At 36.3% G+C, this 16,292-nt stretch overlaps 1 protein-coding gene across 5 annotated transcripts in view; it reads left to right on the forward strand.

Moving 5' to 3' along the window:
• Positions 1 to 16,292, forward strand: part of NAV3 (neuron navigator 3) — an 888,057-nt gene that overhangs the window by 692,368 nt on the left and 179,397 nt on the right. For all 5 annotated transcript variants that reach the window (XM_065934132.1, XM_065934129.1, XM_065934130.1 and 2 more), the window contains one exon: positions 11,491 to 11,606. In XM_065934132.1, the coding sequence (XP_065790204.1) occupies positions 11,491 to 11,606 (116 nt within the window). The remainder of the gene's footprint in view (positions 1 to 11,490; positions 11,607 to 16,292) is intronic.

Below are 16,292 nucleotides of genomic sequence, written 5' to 3' on the forward strand. Positions count from 1 at the left end.
GCCAGCCAATGTGTGAGCGGGATCAGTAACGGTTGCTCCCTGACAGTTGCTCTAACGGCCGCTCGCTTGGGGGAGGGGCATGCTGGGCTGCAGACCAGCGGCTGAGCGGGACTGCTCGAGGTCATGCGTGCGGCACCCGCATTACAGCGGGAGTCAGCAGAGCCTTTTAACTCCAGAGACCCTACCTGACAAAAAAAATTTAAGATGTTAGAATCATAATCCACATTTCAATGATATAAGAAGAAATTATCAACTTTGAAATACGTCACACTCCCAACTCTTGCGGCTCTCAAATATATCCCGTAAAAACGTCCCTCATTTCAAATCACCACAGATGAATTTCACAGCAAAGTATAAATCCAAGCAGAAAGGACATACCCACCAATTTAGCAAGCTTCTTTCTGTAAGTAGCAGCAGATGTTTTGGGTTGTTTGCAGTAACATATCCAGTGGGTACAGATTTAGTGATTTCCATTTGAAAGTATAGCCTTTGCTATTTAGGAGAGGAAGCAGCATAGTTTAGAGGTTAAAGTGTGAATCAGCTGTGTGACTTGACCAACTTCCCCAGCCTCTTGCAGTTTCTGTTTGCACTCTTTAATATGAAGCTATAAACGTGAGGTAATATAGCCAAGTAGCTAGGATTGCAGGCTGTCAAGTCTGTGTGTTCTACCATGGTTCAGAAATAGCACCTTGTATTGTTGAGACAGTGGCCCTAAAAGTCTGGTTCCTGGGTTGAAATCTTGATGACATCATTTGTTAACCATATGACTATGTGTAATACATTTAAAGACTCTGGACCTCAATTTTTATAATCTGTAAAATGGAGGTAGTAATAATAAAAGCTTCCTCATAAGGCAATTTGAAGGTTAAATGAGTTGGTACTTATACAGGGCTAGGAACAGTACCTACCCACATTGTAAATGACCTTCCCCAGACTTCAGTTTCTAACCTATAGAAACTGTAAAGTATGGTCGAATATCTACCTCATTTGGTTGTTTTAAAGATTAAATTAGGACAATTTTGTGTAAAGACTTAAGTACAGAGCCAGATTCAGAATAAATTGCTTATAAATGTCATTAATTCTGTGTTTTATTTCCAATAATTTAAAGTAATTGGAAACAAATAAAACCACTTAATCAGAAATGTCACATCATAGTCTACATATGAGGCACAGGTTGCTTGAAGTGTTTTATAAATTCAGAATAATTTATTAATGATAATACAAATCATCTTAGTCAGTTTTCAAGGTTCTTAACGGTCAGTGAAAGTTGTAGAGTCACATCATATGGCTTTTGTGACCCCAATGTCTTTTCAACTCTGACTACTCCAACACTGTTTACAAATTTTTCTTGGAAGATCCCTGACAGAATTTCCTAATGTTGCTAATCATTTGATAAGATAATAGTAATAATGTACTATTTTATAATAGTGTTTGTCGAGTGCTTACGTAATGCAAATCTCTATTACAAAATTTTTATTCATTTTTTTTCACTTAAACTGTGTCATAAACCCATGAAAAAGGGATATAATAGCATTTTACAGGGATTAAGAAGCAGCAATTTCAAGGCAGAATAATGATAATCCCTTAAGGTCAGAGAGCTAGCAGGAGTTTGCCTTTGAACCCATATATGCCTGAATCTGTAGCGTGCTCTCCTTTGCTTAGCAGTTCTTTCTGTACATGTAGAAATAGGGGATATTGTTACTAGGGAAATTCTGGCTGGGAAAATGTCAATAGCAGATTTGCAGATCTCTTTATCAGAATTCATTTATAATGGGAAGTACTACCACTTTTAAGTAGAATAAATTTAAAATACATATTTATGTGTGTGTATATATATATATATAAACATGCATATGTTTGATATTTAAAGAAAATTAAATAACCTTTATATAATGAGAAGATTGATGGGTGATGTATATTTTTCCCTGTTCTCAACCCACTTCTAGGTCATACTGGTTTTTAATTATTCCTTTGGGGAGTTTAATATTTGCTTCATAATACTCTTTACTGCAAATTGAATGTTCAATGTCCTATAAATATAATGTTGAGTTCTAGAAGTTAATGAATTTTATATTAGACCTACTCCTGTACAGTGCAAGGATATTCTATATTAAGTTCCTGTAGCTCATTTATCACTACAATGTGATAAAAGTAGTTCTGAATTTGGCATACCTTATCCATTTAATGTGTGGATAACACTAAAATCAAGATGAAAACTTGAAAAAGATTTTAATTCACTATAAGAAGTTTCTAATATTTAGACCTGTATGAATGGATTAGGCTATCTTTTTAAGTGTTAAGGTGACTACTGAAGATTCTTAAGTGATACAGTGACCAGTTTCCATAGTTTAAGTAAAAGAAAATCACCAAAGTTTTTTTTTTCTTTTATGTACTCATTACTCATTCTGAAAATACTATGTTATAAGAGTTACAAACAGTGAAAAAAAACGGGGGGGGCGGGAATCTCTGCTCTGTGGGGGGGGGGGAAATCTCTGCTCTGTGGGGGGTCAGTGATGATGATAAGAATTTAATCAAGAACTTTTTAAAAATTCATTGTTCTCATAGAAATGTATACAACAAATAATGTAGAACAGTTTTCCTGACTCTTCTGTGAGGGTGGAGTCAATGTATGCATTAAAGAAAAGGTGAAAGAACAGATAAGACTTAAAAGTTGAGTTAGAATTTGTCAGGTGGAAGGAAGAATGTTATGGCATCATCCAGACTTGACATTTTTACAATCCAAGCATGATGGAAAAAATAACAGGCAAATTGCTAAATAGTATGCAAATGCTAGTAACTGCTAGACTAGAGGTTAGAATCCATGATTACTTCATGGGGAAACTAGGAAGAAAATTTAGAATGAATCCATATTTCATTTTTCTCTTTCAATCATTCCCTCCCAACATGTCTTACTTTCAGCTAGTCCTATTGTCTCTTCCTCTAAAGCACCCCTTACTTGTATGTTTCTTTCTATTTCCACCCACCTCCCTTGGCCCAAGGCATGGTACCACCAATTTCCACCTAGTTTCCAGTGAGTCTTCTCTTTGCAGTAACATCCTTCGCACAACAGGGACTCTAGTCTTCTAGCAGAATAAATTTTATGTCATTTAAGTTCGTAAGACTGTCTATTGGCTTTCCATTATACTTAGTAAAACCCAAGCTTCTTACCAAGCCCTGCAAGTTCCTACACAATCTGGCCTCTATCTTGCCTCTATCTAGCCCTTAAACTACACTCCCTGCATCCCTGCATTCCTGTTGTTCTCAGCAAGCTAACTTGTCCTGCTTTGGGGACTTTGTCATAGATGTTCTCTCTGCATATAAGGACTTTCTCCTGGATCAGAGCGGCTCCTTTTCATCAGAGCTCTACTTACATGATGCTTATTAACACAGTCCATCTTTAGCTATCTAATCTGAAGGAACACTCACAATGCCTTTTGCCAGAATTGTATGCTATATTATTCTCTTGTGTTTTGTTCATAGTTTATCACCATCCACTGTTTTTTTTTGTTTACTTATTGACAAGTGTGAATTCAGCCACCTCCAGCTATAACATAAACTCATTGAAAAACAAGAGTCTTGTCTATTTTTATTTGGTAGCATAATTGCCCAGGACAAGCCTCCCACAATAGGAACCAAATAAAAACTGAATGAAACACCATCATCATGGCTTAGACTCACCCACTATAGAACAATAGAAACACTGCCAAAAAAGTACAATGGAATAAGAAAAAGTCATAAGTCTTTCATTCCTGTAAATGGTAAGGTTTAGTTGAAATATAAACAACTCTAAAATGTTTACAAAATGAAACCATATTTACTCTTCAGGACATTCATTCATGTATTCCTCTCCCCCCTTTTGACTCCCTGCTAAATAGCTTTACTTTATAAGGCATCAGGGTCAGAGTGAAACATCACACATCCCATATGTTATTTTCTTTCTGTGGTCCACAGTGTAGTAGAAAAGAGACTGACTCAAACATAACCACAGAATGAAGCAGGAAATGTAAAAAAAAAAAAAAAAAAAAAAAAACAGTAGTGAACCAGATTTGGCAACTGAGATTTCGAAAAATGGAAAATTACTGCTAGTTGTTGGAATCGGAAAGTAGCACTTAAGATGGATTCTGAAAGAGAAGTGAGAGTTGAACGTTTAGAGATGAGAGGGGCAGAAAAGGAAATGTTAGGACTAAAGGAACCAAATATACAGGGTCAACACAAGATAGGTAGGTTGTTGGCAAGATCAGTTTTCCTAGAAACGAAGATTGATTGGAGCCTGATCGTAGTAAACCCTTGAATGAGCCTGATTAGAAACCCTTGAATGTCGAACCCTTTAACTTTGTGTGAGTGTGTAGTCTCTAGCACTTGAGAGCATGGGTGTGCAGCACAATCTGAAAATTTACTTTGTCTTCTTGTGTAAGAAAATTGCTAGTGGGAGAGATCAGGGAGGATATACCAGGTTCAGTGACTGGATGAAGGAGACATTTACTGACTTTCAGAGTCAGCTTTGTTAAACTTGAATTAGAGGTACTGATTATAGGAAGGAAAGGAAGATAAAGAGTAAGAACATGCTTAAGAAGAATAGCTTACTTTTCCATGTTCCCCTTCTTTCTTGGTGTCTACCCTCTATGTTACAATCTTCAAACTTGTTTTCCTTGCCTGGAGTTCAAAAATTGTTACCTTAGCTCCTTTGGACCTTCAAAATTGCCTCCCCTCTTTCCATGTGTCATTTTTTCTTCTATTTTTTTTTACTTTCATTACTTCACAGCTATACTTTTTGTGCTTGTAAAGATACATGAATAGTGAAGTTAGTCAAGGAGGGATGAAAGACCTGTACATTTTCTCTAAACTTCAGTCTTTTTAACAGCACCCAATAAATTTCAAAATAGCTATTAATCAGATTCATAACTTATGAGTTTGAGGTCTATCTGTTCTTTGTTATTTTCTGACCATTCAAGAAAAGAGTATATTGGACATAGAGCAAACATCTAAAGGCAAAGAGAGAGAATGGGTGGGGGGGCGCATTTCACAAAGAAAAAAAAATGAACTCAATCTTTAGATAAGACAAAACATTGTTAAACTAGAGAAAAATTAATGTGCTTCTTAAACCCACTGATTAAATATTAAATATAAGCAGAAACCTTCTATACACATTTGGTTTATAAAATCAGGCTAAGAAAGTCTGAATTTAGAGGTTTCCTTTTGTTTGATATAATGTGTCTTGAACAACAACATTAGGGGTTTTCGGGAAAGATTTAGGTTGTAACAAGATTTTGGACATCTCAGATTTGCCTAGAAAGTGACACAGAAAATTGGCACCTGAATATACTATGTTCTGAAAGGCAAAGAATGCAAAACCTTAGTTTTGAAAATGCTTACTCATATGGTTTTAAGTTTAAATTGTTTGTTGAACCAGTATATTGAGTAGGAGATTGTGAGTTTACAGAGATTGAAACGTGAAGCATATAACCATCTTGCAGATAAAGCGTTTGTAAGCCCTGCAGCTATTATTACAGATTACCCTGCACTTGTGGTTTTATGTGAGCTGGGCATAATTGGCCATTAGCACAAACTAAAGCTTACTGAAAGCTTGCCTTGCAAACTTGTCTCTGCTAGATTGGATATAAGTATCTGCATAGGGTATGGGGTAGCAGTTTAACCTCCCTCACACAGCAGGATTTTAAGCAGGAATACAGAGCCAAAGCTAGAAGAGGGTCTGTTGTGTAGAAGATGGCCAAGCTTGGTAAACTGCCCTTTCTGTATTTAGCTTACAAGCTTCAGTGCCAGATTGCCCAGCCAAACCACTACTGTTTCTTTTTCCTATACTTCGTCTTTTCTTGGAAAAGATTTTTTTTTAATTTCACAGCATGTAAGGTCTTATTTCCCCCACCAGGGATTGAACTGGAGTCCCTTTCATTTGGAGCACGAAGTCTCAACCCCTGGACTACCAGGGAAGTCCTTGAAGGCAAGCATTTTGCAGACTATTTCTTAGTGTGGGGTTGTTTGATAGTTTCTCATGATTAGACCCACAAATATACTTTTTGTCTAGAATGTCACAGAAATGATGCTGGATTTTTTTTCTGTTTCCTTCCTTTCAGGTATCAATAATATTAATATTTCCCATCTTAGTGATGTTGAATTTGATTACTAGTTTGAGATATTATTTGCTAGTTTTCTACTCTATAGTTATTTTGCCCCATTTCTATTTCACATATATTTTTATGGGAAGATATTTGGAGACTCTATAAAAATTCTATCCCCTGATCCACTTTCACCCACAGGTTTTTAGCATGCATTGAGATTTCTTGCCTAAATTAATCATTTACTCCAATTGATGTCATGTGATTTCTAATTCCATCTGCATGTATGCCTTGCCATTCAACTTTTAGAAAATGATGCCCCTTCTTATTTTTCTCCTCTTTCCCCTCTTCCTTTTCCTTCTCGTATACTCTGTCCCTCTCCCTTGCTTTAAATTTTGTGGACTGATGGACTCATCTTGTCATCAATGGATTATAATCTATCAATAATGACTCTTTATTGTGATGTTTAAATTTTCTCAAATCAGGCTACTAGGATGCACTTCACACTGACTTCAGCTCACTCCATATTCTTTCATAACTTTGTTTCATTTTGGCTCAAGCTGATCTAGACTCATCATGTACTCTCACTGACTTAACATGAGCCTTTACCTATGGTGCCTTGAGTTCTTTTGTGAAGAATAGTGTTTAGGAGCCTGATCTCACTGACCCTAGGTTTCCTAAATAGTGAAATATATATAGGTGTATACACACACACATGCATTTATATCAGTATCAGTGAGGCATCTATTAGAGAATTCACAGTGCCTCCAATTCCAAATCAACATGCAAAGTTCCGCCTGGCTTTCTCCTTTCCACAATTGTACCTTCTTTTGTCACCTGACAAGCCTGGCCCCCACTATCCTCAGTATAGTTTCTTATTTGCTCATCACCCTCCCGCAACATACAAATCTAACAAATGTCCCATCCATCCTGGCCTGCTCTTCATCCTGGCAGATTGCTGGCCTTTGCCCAGCTGATACCTGACTACCCCCCACCAAAAAGGAAATAACTGCTTTTAGAAAGATACTTGATTTTTCTTTATTTTATATTGATTTTATAAAGCAGGAACTATAAGACCATTGGCTAATGTTGCTGATGGAAACCAATTTTGCTTGTGTCCACATTTGTGACTGGTATATCCATATAAAGATGAATTCATATGGATAGACTTTTTTTTTATATAAACCAATGTGCAACACATCTATTTGTGAAATTGAAAATCTGAACACTGATAGTATCTAGATGTATTGCTGAATTCCTTTAGATGGCATGCATAATAGCTTCCTTTTCTTAAAACTAAAAATTTAAAATAGTAAAGCATAAAATTAAGGTTAGACCATTGAGTACTGTTACGTTGTTAACTCTTAGTTAATAACTTAGTAGCTAAGCTATCTGTTATCTGGGGAGACATCACATACATTAACATGCTCAGTATCCAGAGACACTTGGATGGAGTTAAATTGTAGGGTAGTGGTTCATAGAACAATATTTATAATATGCCAGGTTTAAATACAGTTTAAGTATCTACCAACTTGTTATACAGGGCAAACTGTTAAACCTCTAAAACCCTTAATTTATCCACAGCACCTACATTACCAGTGTCTTAGTCTATTCTGGCTACTCTAACAAGAATACCATAGACTAGGTGACTGAAACAACTAACATTTATTTCTCATAGTTCTGGAGGCTGGGAAGTTTAGGATCAGAGTGCCAGCCGATTTGGTATCTGATGAGAGCCTGGGTCCTAGTTTTTGATGACTGTCTTCTCATTCTGTCCTCACATGGTAGAAGGGGTGAGGGACCTCTCCAAGATCTCTTTTATAAGGGCACTAATCTCATACAGAAGGGCTCCATCCTCATGATCCTATCACCTCCCAAAGGCTCTAACTCCTCATATCATCACGTTGGTTTCAACACATGAGTTTTGGAAGCAACCAGCCCTAGATAAAACACTAGGCATAGCACTTGGCACATAGTGAGTTCACTTAAGCAGGAAATAAATTTTATGTTAATCATTGGTGAAATCTGCTTTTACCTACTAAGACTCTTAGTAACAGATGCTAGCACTAATGTATTAATGTTAGAACTCTAAATAAATTAAATGGTGTTTTTGCCATGCCCTATCTTACAGTTTCAATAAGTACTTGTTACATGTTGACCATGTTGTAAATGCACAGTCAGATAGTCTGCACAGGATAATGTCTTCTAAAAAGTTTGAAGGAACCTCATGATACTCTTTTTTTTTTTCCTTTTCCCAGTCAATATGAGGAGAGTTCAATATCAATTTACATGGAAGCAGTGAATGATGCCACTGTGACTGTACCTTTTGATTAGAGAACACTATTGATTCTTACATCTTCATGAGTTATTTTATGAATCATCCCTGGAGCCTTTTATTTTACTGTAATGAAGCATACACAAAAATAGAGGACATGCTGAGAGAATTCAGAGTTTAAACTGAACTTCTTTGATCATTTGTATAAAAGTTAAATCTTTACCAGTTAGCGTTGATTGTCCCTCTAGAGACTAGAGTTAAAATCTGACTCCACTTTAACAAATAATGAGGTGCACATCGTGGAGAAATGGATGGCTTAAAACATATGTAGAGCAGGAGGTCTGGAACCATATACATGTGAATACAAACCAAAGATGATTTCTCGGGTCTTTTTATAATTATTTGAAGTTAAACTTATTTATGTTCCTTCCCTTAATCAGTCTGTTGCTCTTTCATTGCTATTGTAGGTAGCTCAGATAGGGAATATAGTGACACATACACCAAATAATGTGAAAATATGGTATAAATAAAATTATCTATTGTGACCTAAACTAAAAACAGCAATGGAGAAGAAAGAGGAAAGCTAAAGAGCAAATCAGCCAGAAATGTTCACTGTCACATTAAAAAATAAAATAAAACAAAGGTTTCTAAGACTGAAGTTTGAATATTTTTTATCTAAGGGTGGGGACTTAGCCAATGGAATTAAATACCAGGTTTCATATACTGAGGAAGATAGCCCTGCACTGAGAAGTACTTTTTAAAGTGTGTTTATTTGCAGCAAAGAAAAACTCTACTCCCAAAATACATTGTTAATATTCTTTTGCTCTGTAGAGATTTTCCTAGAGGGAGATGCTCTGCATCTTTATAACTAACACGGCTACAAGTATTCTGATTCCTGAGATAGCTCAGGTTTTGTTCTAGTAAGACCCAGTTGGCGTTGGGCATTAGACAACCATCTTGGAGAACTGCTCTCCGTGACTCGGCGTCTGAGAGGCCAGGCTGTGAATTCTGACCTGTGTGACTGTAGAGCACCCCGGCTCCCAGCCAGTTCACCTAACCGCCCATTCCTCCCAGAGACTTCCTGGCAGGCAGCCAGGACGCTCTCCCAGGGTCTCCTATTTCACTATATGTCATCAATTTAAACTTCTTCTGCAAGTGATAACAATCCTTAGAAAGTGTCAGAGGAATGTTTCCCCCCTCATTCATAGACACCGGGCTAGAAAGTAGGCCGAGGAGGTGCAATGGCTCAAAAGTAAAGATCCAAGTGGAGGAATAGAGGAACTTCAGAAGTGAGTGGGCATGGACAGTAAACAGGGGAAATAGGAGACCCTGGGGACCTCAGAAGAAAATAAACAGCACAGACAGCCAGACATGCTCCCCACATTTTAACATTGGCCAGAATCCCACAAGCCTCAAGAGAATACTTTTCCAGACCTGTATTAATTATAGCACTTGAGCTCACAGTTATTTTGTGAAGAACATATTTTTCTTTACTTTTGCACATAAGCAAATTGAGGTTCAGAGGAACTAAGTTACTTTAGAAGGTCACATGAGTTAATAACTGCTTAGAGAGCCAAGTTTCCAACCAGACCCAAAGCATGCATCATTATCCCATGCTTCCTTCCCTATACTTTACCCACCAAGAACACTATTTTATAATCACTACTGATAAGATTGATTCATTCATATATATGTTAGACGTGAGGCTAGGTATTGGAGTATAATGGTGAGCTCAAATACGAAGAATGGACTCTACTTTGGAGATGAACATTTATCAAATAATTACACAAATGTCACACTGTGAGAGTGTGAAGTGCTGTCAAAATAGGAGAGAAATAAGTATTTGTTATTTGGGACTTTGCCTGAAAATTAGGAATGTCTGCCAGAAAGCACTGGAGGTCAAGGAACAGCTTTTGATGAACTCTTCTTGCATTCCTCTATCTTTTATTACATCAGTTCCTGTATACATACACGCAATATTTAATTTTCCATGATTTATTAAGATCCTAATGAATTTTTCAGACTTTCTAGATATATCAGATAAATTAAAAAAAAAATTCCTAACATCAGTGACTACACTTTATTTTCTCTTAAACAAAACCAGGATTTAAAATAAAAGTAAGATATTCGGTGAAAATTTCTTAAAGATATACTGAATTTTTCTTTCACATATAAATATTCTTTTTACATTTTTTTTAAAGTAAGAAATATTTAGTGATCACTTTCCATGGTCCAAACCCTGTAGGAATGGGACCCCAAACAAATGAGGTAACTGTGAAGAGCAAAGTCCAAAATGCTGTATTGTCTTTTCTCCTTCTTTCTCTTTTCCTTCATGGTGTGGACTTTCTAAATATGTGGTATTCTTGGCCAAATATATGTAGATTTTGAAACTGCATAAAGAAAGATAGAGCCTCTTAAAATGTTTGCCTGTGCATAAAAGGAAGAAGCATTGCATGAAGACTGGACTATCAAAACATGCAGTCCCTCTGTGGAGAGCTTCTTATTTAGTTAGAGCCAATCTTTACACATTAATCACACACAAATACATATCCACACACATATATAGACAAATATAAACCGATATAAAAAGGGGGTTTTCAGAATGAGAATTTATTTTTGATTGACTTTTTTCTGAAATGAAAGCATCATAGTGACATTTATAGCCCATAGCAAAGTCAGTATTTATTTTCCATATACTTTGTATTTTAGGATATATTTTATAGAATTTTCAGGGAAATAATATTTGGGTTACTTTCAATGCATTTATTGTTCTCAGAAAACACAATTTAGCCAGACTTTCTCTAAAACAGCAAAAAGAAAAAAAGAATCTTTTCAAACCTTTTGTCAAAAAAAAAATACATTGGTAATTACAAGCTTTCAAACTTAGAAAAGTCTAAGAAATCTGATTTAATATCTCATTACAACTTGGGTTGAATGTGAAAAATAAGGAAATCAGATTTAATATCTCACTACAACCCGTGTATCTCGGATTTATGTGAAAAATAAATTTCTCAGACATAAAGAAATGCTCATTCACCTTAATAGAAAACTTTTAATACATTGATTTCTTCTTGTATTAGAGAGCTTGGATGAGTCCCTGATGACAGCAATCTGTATTTCTGTCTTCTTGGTTAATTTCAGAGCTCATTCAGAAAATGAAGGTACCTCTTTACCATCTGCTGACTCCTGTACCAGTCCTACTAAGATGGATTTATCATACAGTAAGACAGCTAAGCAGTGCCTAGAGGAGATATCTGGTAAGTGACCTGATTGATGCACAGGTCAAACTCAGAATTCTTGTAATCTCTCTATATAAGTCTTTTTTATTAAGTCATATTTGTGCTATACTGTTTTCCCTTAGGCATATATGGACTGTGTACATTTCATGCTTGAGAGATGTTTAGGTATTTGACTGTTCTGCTTAGAATGATCTCTTTGTTGTTCTGTAAAGAATTCTGTAAAGAAGTGTAGTGCTCTCAGAGGCTGAGATTTTAAGTAATTGTTGCCCTCAGTCAAGTTGAATACTGTCAGAGACAATCTAGAGAGACTTCTGTTGTTAATAAGGCAGTACTTGAATGTATTTGCAGATTTTAAAAGTATTAATAATCAGGTGGGAATGTTAAAATTTCATGGCCAATCCAACCCTGCTTTATCTTCAGTTCTGTATTATTTTGTATATTTCTGCAGAGTGGCTCTAAATGTGTATTCTGTGAAAAATCTAATTATGGAAATTTTTAAATTTTACATAAATAATGTAAAAAATGCCATATGCAAATTCAAGACCCAATTTGTCAGATTCTCAGCGTTAGTGCATTGTTTTTTCTAGGATCTGGATAAGCCTAGGCACAAAGCGAAGGCTTTTGTTTAATTTTATTATATACAGGTCCATATTCACAAGGAACTAAGTAGGCTCTTAACACAATACACTGCTCCTAAGGAGAAAAAGTCCCTGATTCTGGGAAAGATTGAGGGCAGAAGGAGAAGGCAGAAATCAGAGGATGAGATCACTGGATGGCATCACTGATGTGATGAACATGAACTTGGGCAAACTCCAGGAGATGGTGAGGGACAGGGAAGCTTGGCATGCTGCAGTCCATGGGATCACAAAGAGTCGGACGTGACTGGGCAACTGAACAACAAGGGGGAAGAGGGTTTAAGAACATTTTATCTGTTTCCAAGTATAAGAATGCATAGATATAGTGGTATGTTTGTTAGTTCAATAAATCTCTGGCTCAGCCCTTGTCTATTCCTAAAGAAAAAACTAAAAGAGCTATTTAATTTTTTTAAATTACCACAGTACTCCAAGGACTCAAAATACCATTCGGAAGCTCATGAGCCTAACCATATCACAAATTTGGAAGTTAAGAAACGTCCTCAATTCATCAGACTTTAAACACTTTGGCAAGCATTAGCTGTTACTGCAGTATCCACCAGTGGATACTGACAATGACAGCGCAGCGTCCCAGGTGTTCCTTTTGGAATTAACATCCATGTTATCATCAGGCTTTAGAGTTTTCATGTGGGAATCAAAATGGGTCAGTGCAGCCTAAGGGCTGAAATGGTAACGCCTAGGCATAGCTATGGGGATGTTATGGGGGGAATTGCTTTAACAATTTGTAGAGTTTTTCAATCACTAGGAGAAGGCCCCGGTTTCCCATAGTTCCAGATAACCCCATGGTGATTGATGATATGTATCTGTATTGTGACTATATATTTTTTAAACATGTGTGCTATGGAGATGTACATGTTTTACACATTTCTTTATTCATGAATGCCTTCAAATAGTATCAGTATGTCTACAACATACAAGGATTCAAATCTGTAGGAGAAAATGCTTTTATTACACTTTGACTTCTGATTTTTATGTGAATTTCACAAAGAAACATGTTTTTCTGAAATTAGAATATCACTTAGTATCTCTGAATCAATAACATGTTTGATTCTTTCTTCAGTTTTTTTACTCTTTTGAGCATTTGATCATTTTTTCATACTTCCAGCTAATATTTCTGCTTATGTAAGTCAAATCATTATGTTGTACACCTTAAACTTATACAGTGATATATGCCAATTCTATCTCAATAAAACTGGAATTTTTAAAAAATTTCCATTTAATGTTCTGATTTTAATAAAATATTTGAAAGTGTAATATAAACTAGACTTTAACATAATACAATAGCCTGATAGATTTATTAGAAGGTATAATATTAGTTTTTATAACAATTATTGATGTAGAATCATAGATTTGAGTCTATAATTTAGATAGAAATATAATAAAAGAAAGAAAATGGCAAATAAGTGCTGAAATGAGGCTAATTTGATTGTGTCATTCTTATGATCATGTGTTTAAAGTGAGTCTGTAGTGGAATATTGAAAATTTCTGTCAATGCAAACTGGAGATTTCATGGAAGGAAGATATTTACTTATATTCATTAAGCTATCATTGGAGTACCATAATTGGAGAAATCTAGGTGAGAGAATACTGACTAAGCAGTGATGAGAGGATGACAGTCATAGGGAAGTAGACCAGCGAGATGGCAAACCCTGGCGTGTCTTCTAATGATCTTGTCTTCTTATCCCTCCTTGAGGTACTTACTCTCCCGTTCATACCCTAGATCTGGGCATCATCAGAATCTGCACCTTCTCTATAATTCCACTTGCATGCAGCCCACTCTTGCTCGTGACAACCTCCTTTCTTTTCAGTGCCTTCCCTTTCATTCTCTGACAACACCACTGGTTCTAAGATGTCTAAATCATTGATCCCACTACCTTTTACTTACCCTCACCAAACTCTATTACATATCCTTTCTTCCTTCCTTAATCAGATGATTTCCGATAGTGACGGAATATGGTTTTACTTTTGCATGTACGCTTTACTCCCTCACCCTGCTCTTACTGCATTGTACCCATTGGATGAAACCGTAGACCTGGTGACATTCAAATCTTCACCTAGTCTGTACCAGCAATGAGTGAACCTGGAGAAAAACACGTGACATGTTGATGTGATTCGCTTTACATTCATGACCACCAACCTCAACTGAGTAATTAATGCTGCCTGGCAATCATTTTATATTTCTCTGGTGCATTTACTCTTGTTTGTCATCTAAGAACCATCTCAAGGTTTTGGATGACAATTTTATACCTTTCCTCTGCTTCTCAAATCTCCAATACCACTTAAGCGGAGAAAAAACTTTCACAAACCTCTGCCACCATAACTCCCCATGCCCAGCATTTATACTTATTTGTTGTTGTTCAGTTGCTAAGTCATGTCCGACTCTTTGTGACCCCATGGACTGTAGCATGCCAGCCTTCCCTGTCCTGCACTATCTCCCGGAGTTTGCTCAAACTCATGTCCTTTGAGTCGGTAATGCCATCCAACTATCTCATCCTCTGTCGTTGTCTTCTTCTGCCTTCAGTCTTTCCCAGCATCAGGGTCTTTTCCAATGGTCAGCCTGTATACCTATTTACTCCACTTTTACTTGAATTAGTTTCTTCTGTACCTCTTTAATATCTCCCTCTATACCAAATCACTCTATAGCTCACAGGATGCTGCTTTCTCTCCAATCATAATAAAAAACAACAACTTTTATCGATCGCTTCCACCACTTTCTTTCTCTCTCTGATTTCTCTTATTGCTACAGAAACCACAAACTACACAAACACTTGATTTTATTGCTAAACCATGCCTTAGACTGGCCCATATAATATTTCTTCAAAGACAGTGTGAGATATGAGAAGGTAAATGTTCTAGAAAGTAGAAAAAATTAACTCTGGCTTTTGTATTGCTATTATTTAGCTGTTTGAATTGTTCCTTGGTTCCCTTTTTTATGAGGTGACTATAATGATGCTTAATAAACTCACAGAATTATTGTGAGAGATGGTTTTTATTCCATTCATCTTTTCAGTATTCATCACCAGTACTTTATAAATGCCAAGCATGCCAAGGACTGGGAAAACACACATGACTAAGACAAGACTTCTCCTATAGAGGAATAAGAGAGAAACTTTACCACCATGAATAATTGAATTACTAGATTTATGGGAACAACTAACTTTGCTGTAAAGATTTATTTAGGGCTTAAAAGAAGATCACACATATGTATAGTAGAATTATAATGGATAAAGAAATCAGCAAATAATATTCCAGGAAAAAATAACTTCAGTGAAAAAAATTTGAAAACAAAATTACTTACCTTACTATTTCATCTATTTCTTGTTGCAAAATTAAGCACATTTTGGACTTTCTTAACCCAGTTTCAATGCTAGTGTTATTGTTGAACCCTCACTGCTAAATGTTACTGTGGGGACCTCATGCATGTAAATAATATAGAACTCCTCTGATGCAGTTAGTCTTGGCTGAATAAGATCAGATTTTGTGAATTTTTAGAGGCTATACAATTTGAAAAAGCCTGAAAGTAATTTTAAAAATTCAAAATTGCGTTGTTTAGAAAGGGGCTCAATCAAGTTAGATGCTCTGTATCTTAAATATCACTGGCTTCACAGTGGATATACCTTGATGTCCCGGTACAGTCTTACCTGACCGCATTGCCACATCTTCTAAAAACAGTGCCTTGATTTTCTTTTTGGGAACCAACCATAGCCTCATCAACCTTTGTTCATGCGGTTCAGATGAAATTTACCCAACAGATCCATTCAGAACAACCCGTTCTGTTGACATGTGAGTCTTTCAGGGTTGGACATGTGACCCAATTGAGTTGAATTGGAACCAGTGAGAATCAGTCTCAGAACTTTACTTGACTGTTAGGAAAGAGACGTGTTTTTCCACTAGATCCGAAGTTAATTGGAAGAAAGCTTGAAGGTGCTGGCAGTTACCTTCACCCTCCCGTGAAACAAATGTAGAGAAAACAGAACCTAAAGTAGGAGAGATCAAGGTCTGATCTCTTGAACAAGCCATATCAGAAACTCTCTCTCCCTTCTTCCCTGCC

Source organism: Muntiacus reevesi, chromosome 4 (assembly GCF_963930625.1).
Source record: "Muntiacus reevesi chromosome 4, mMunRee1.1, whole genome shotgun sequence".
Classification (NCBI taxonomy): domain Eukaryota; kingdom Metazoa; phylum Chordata; class Mammalia; order Artiodactyla; family Cervidae; genus Muntiacus; species Muntiacus reevesi.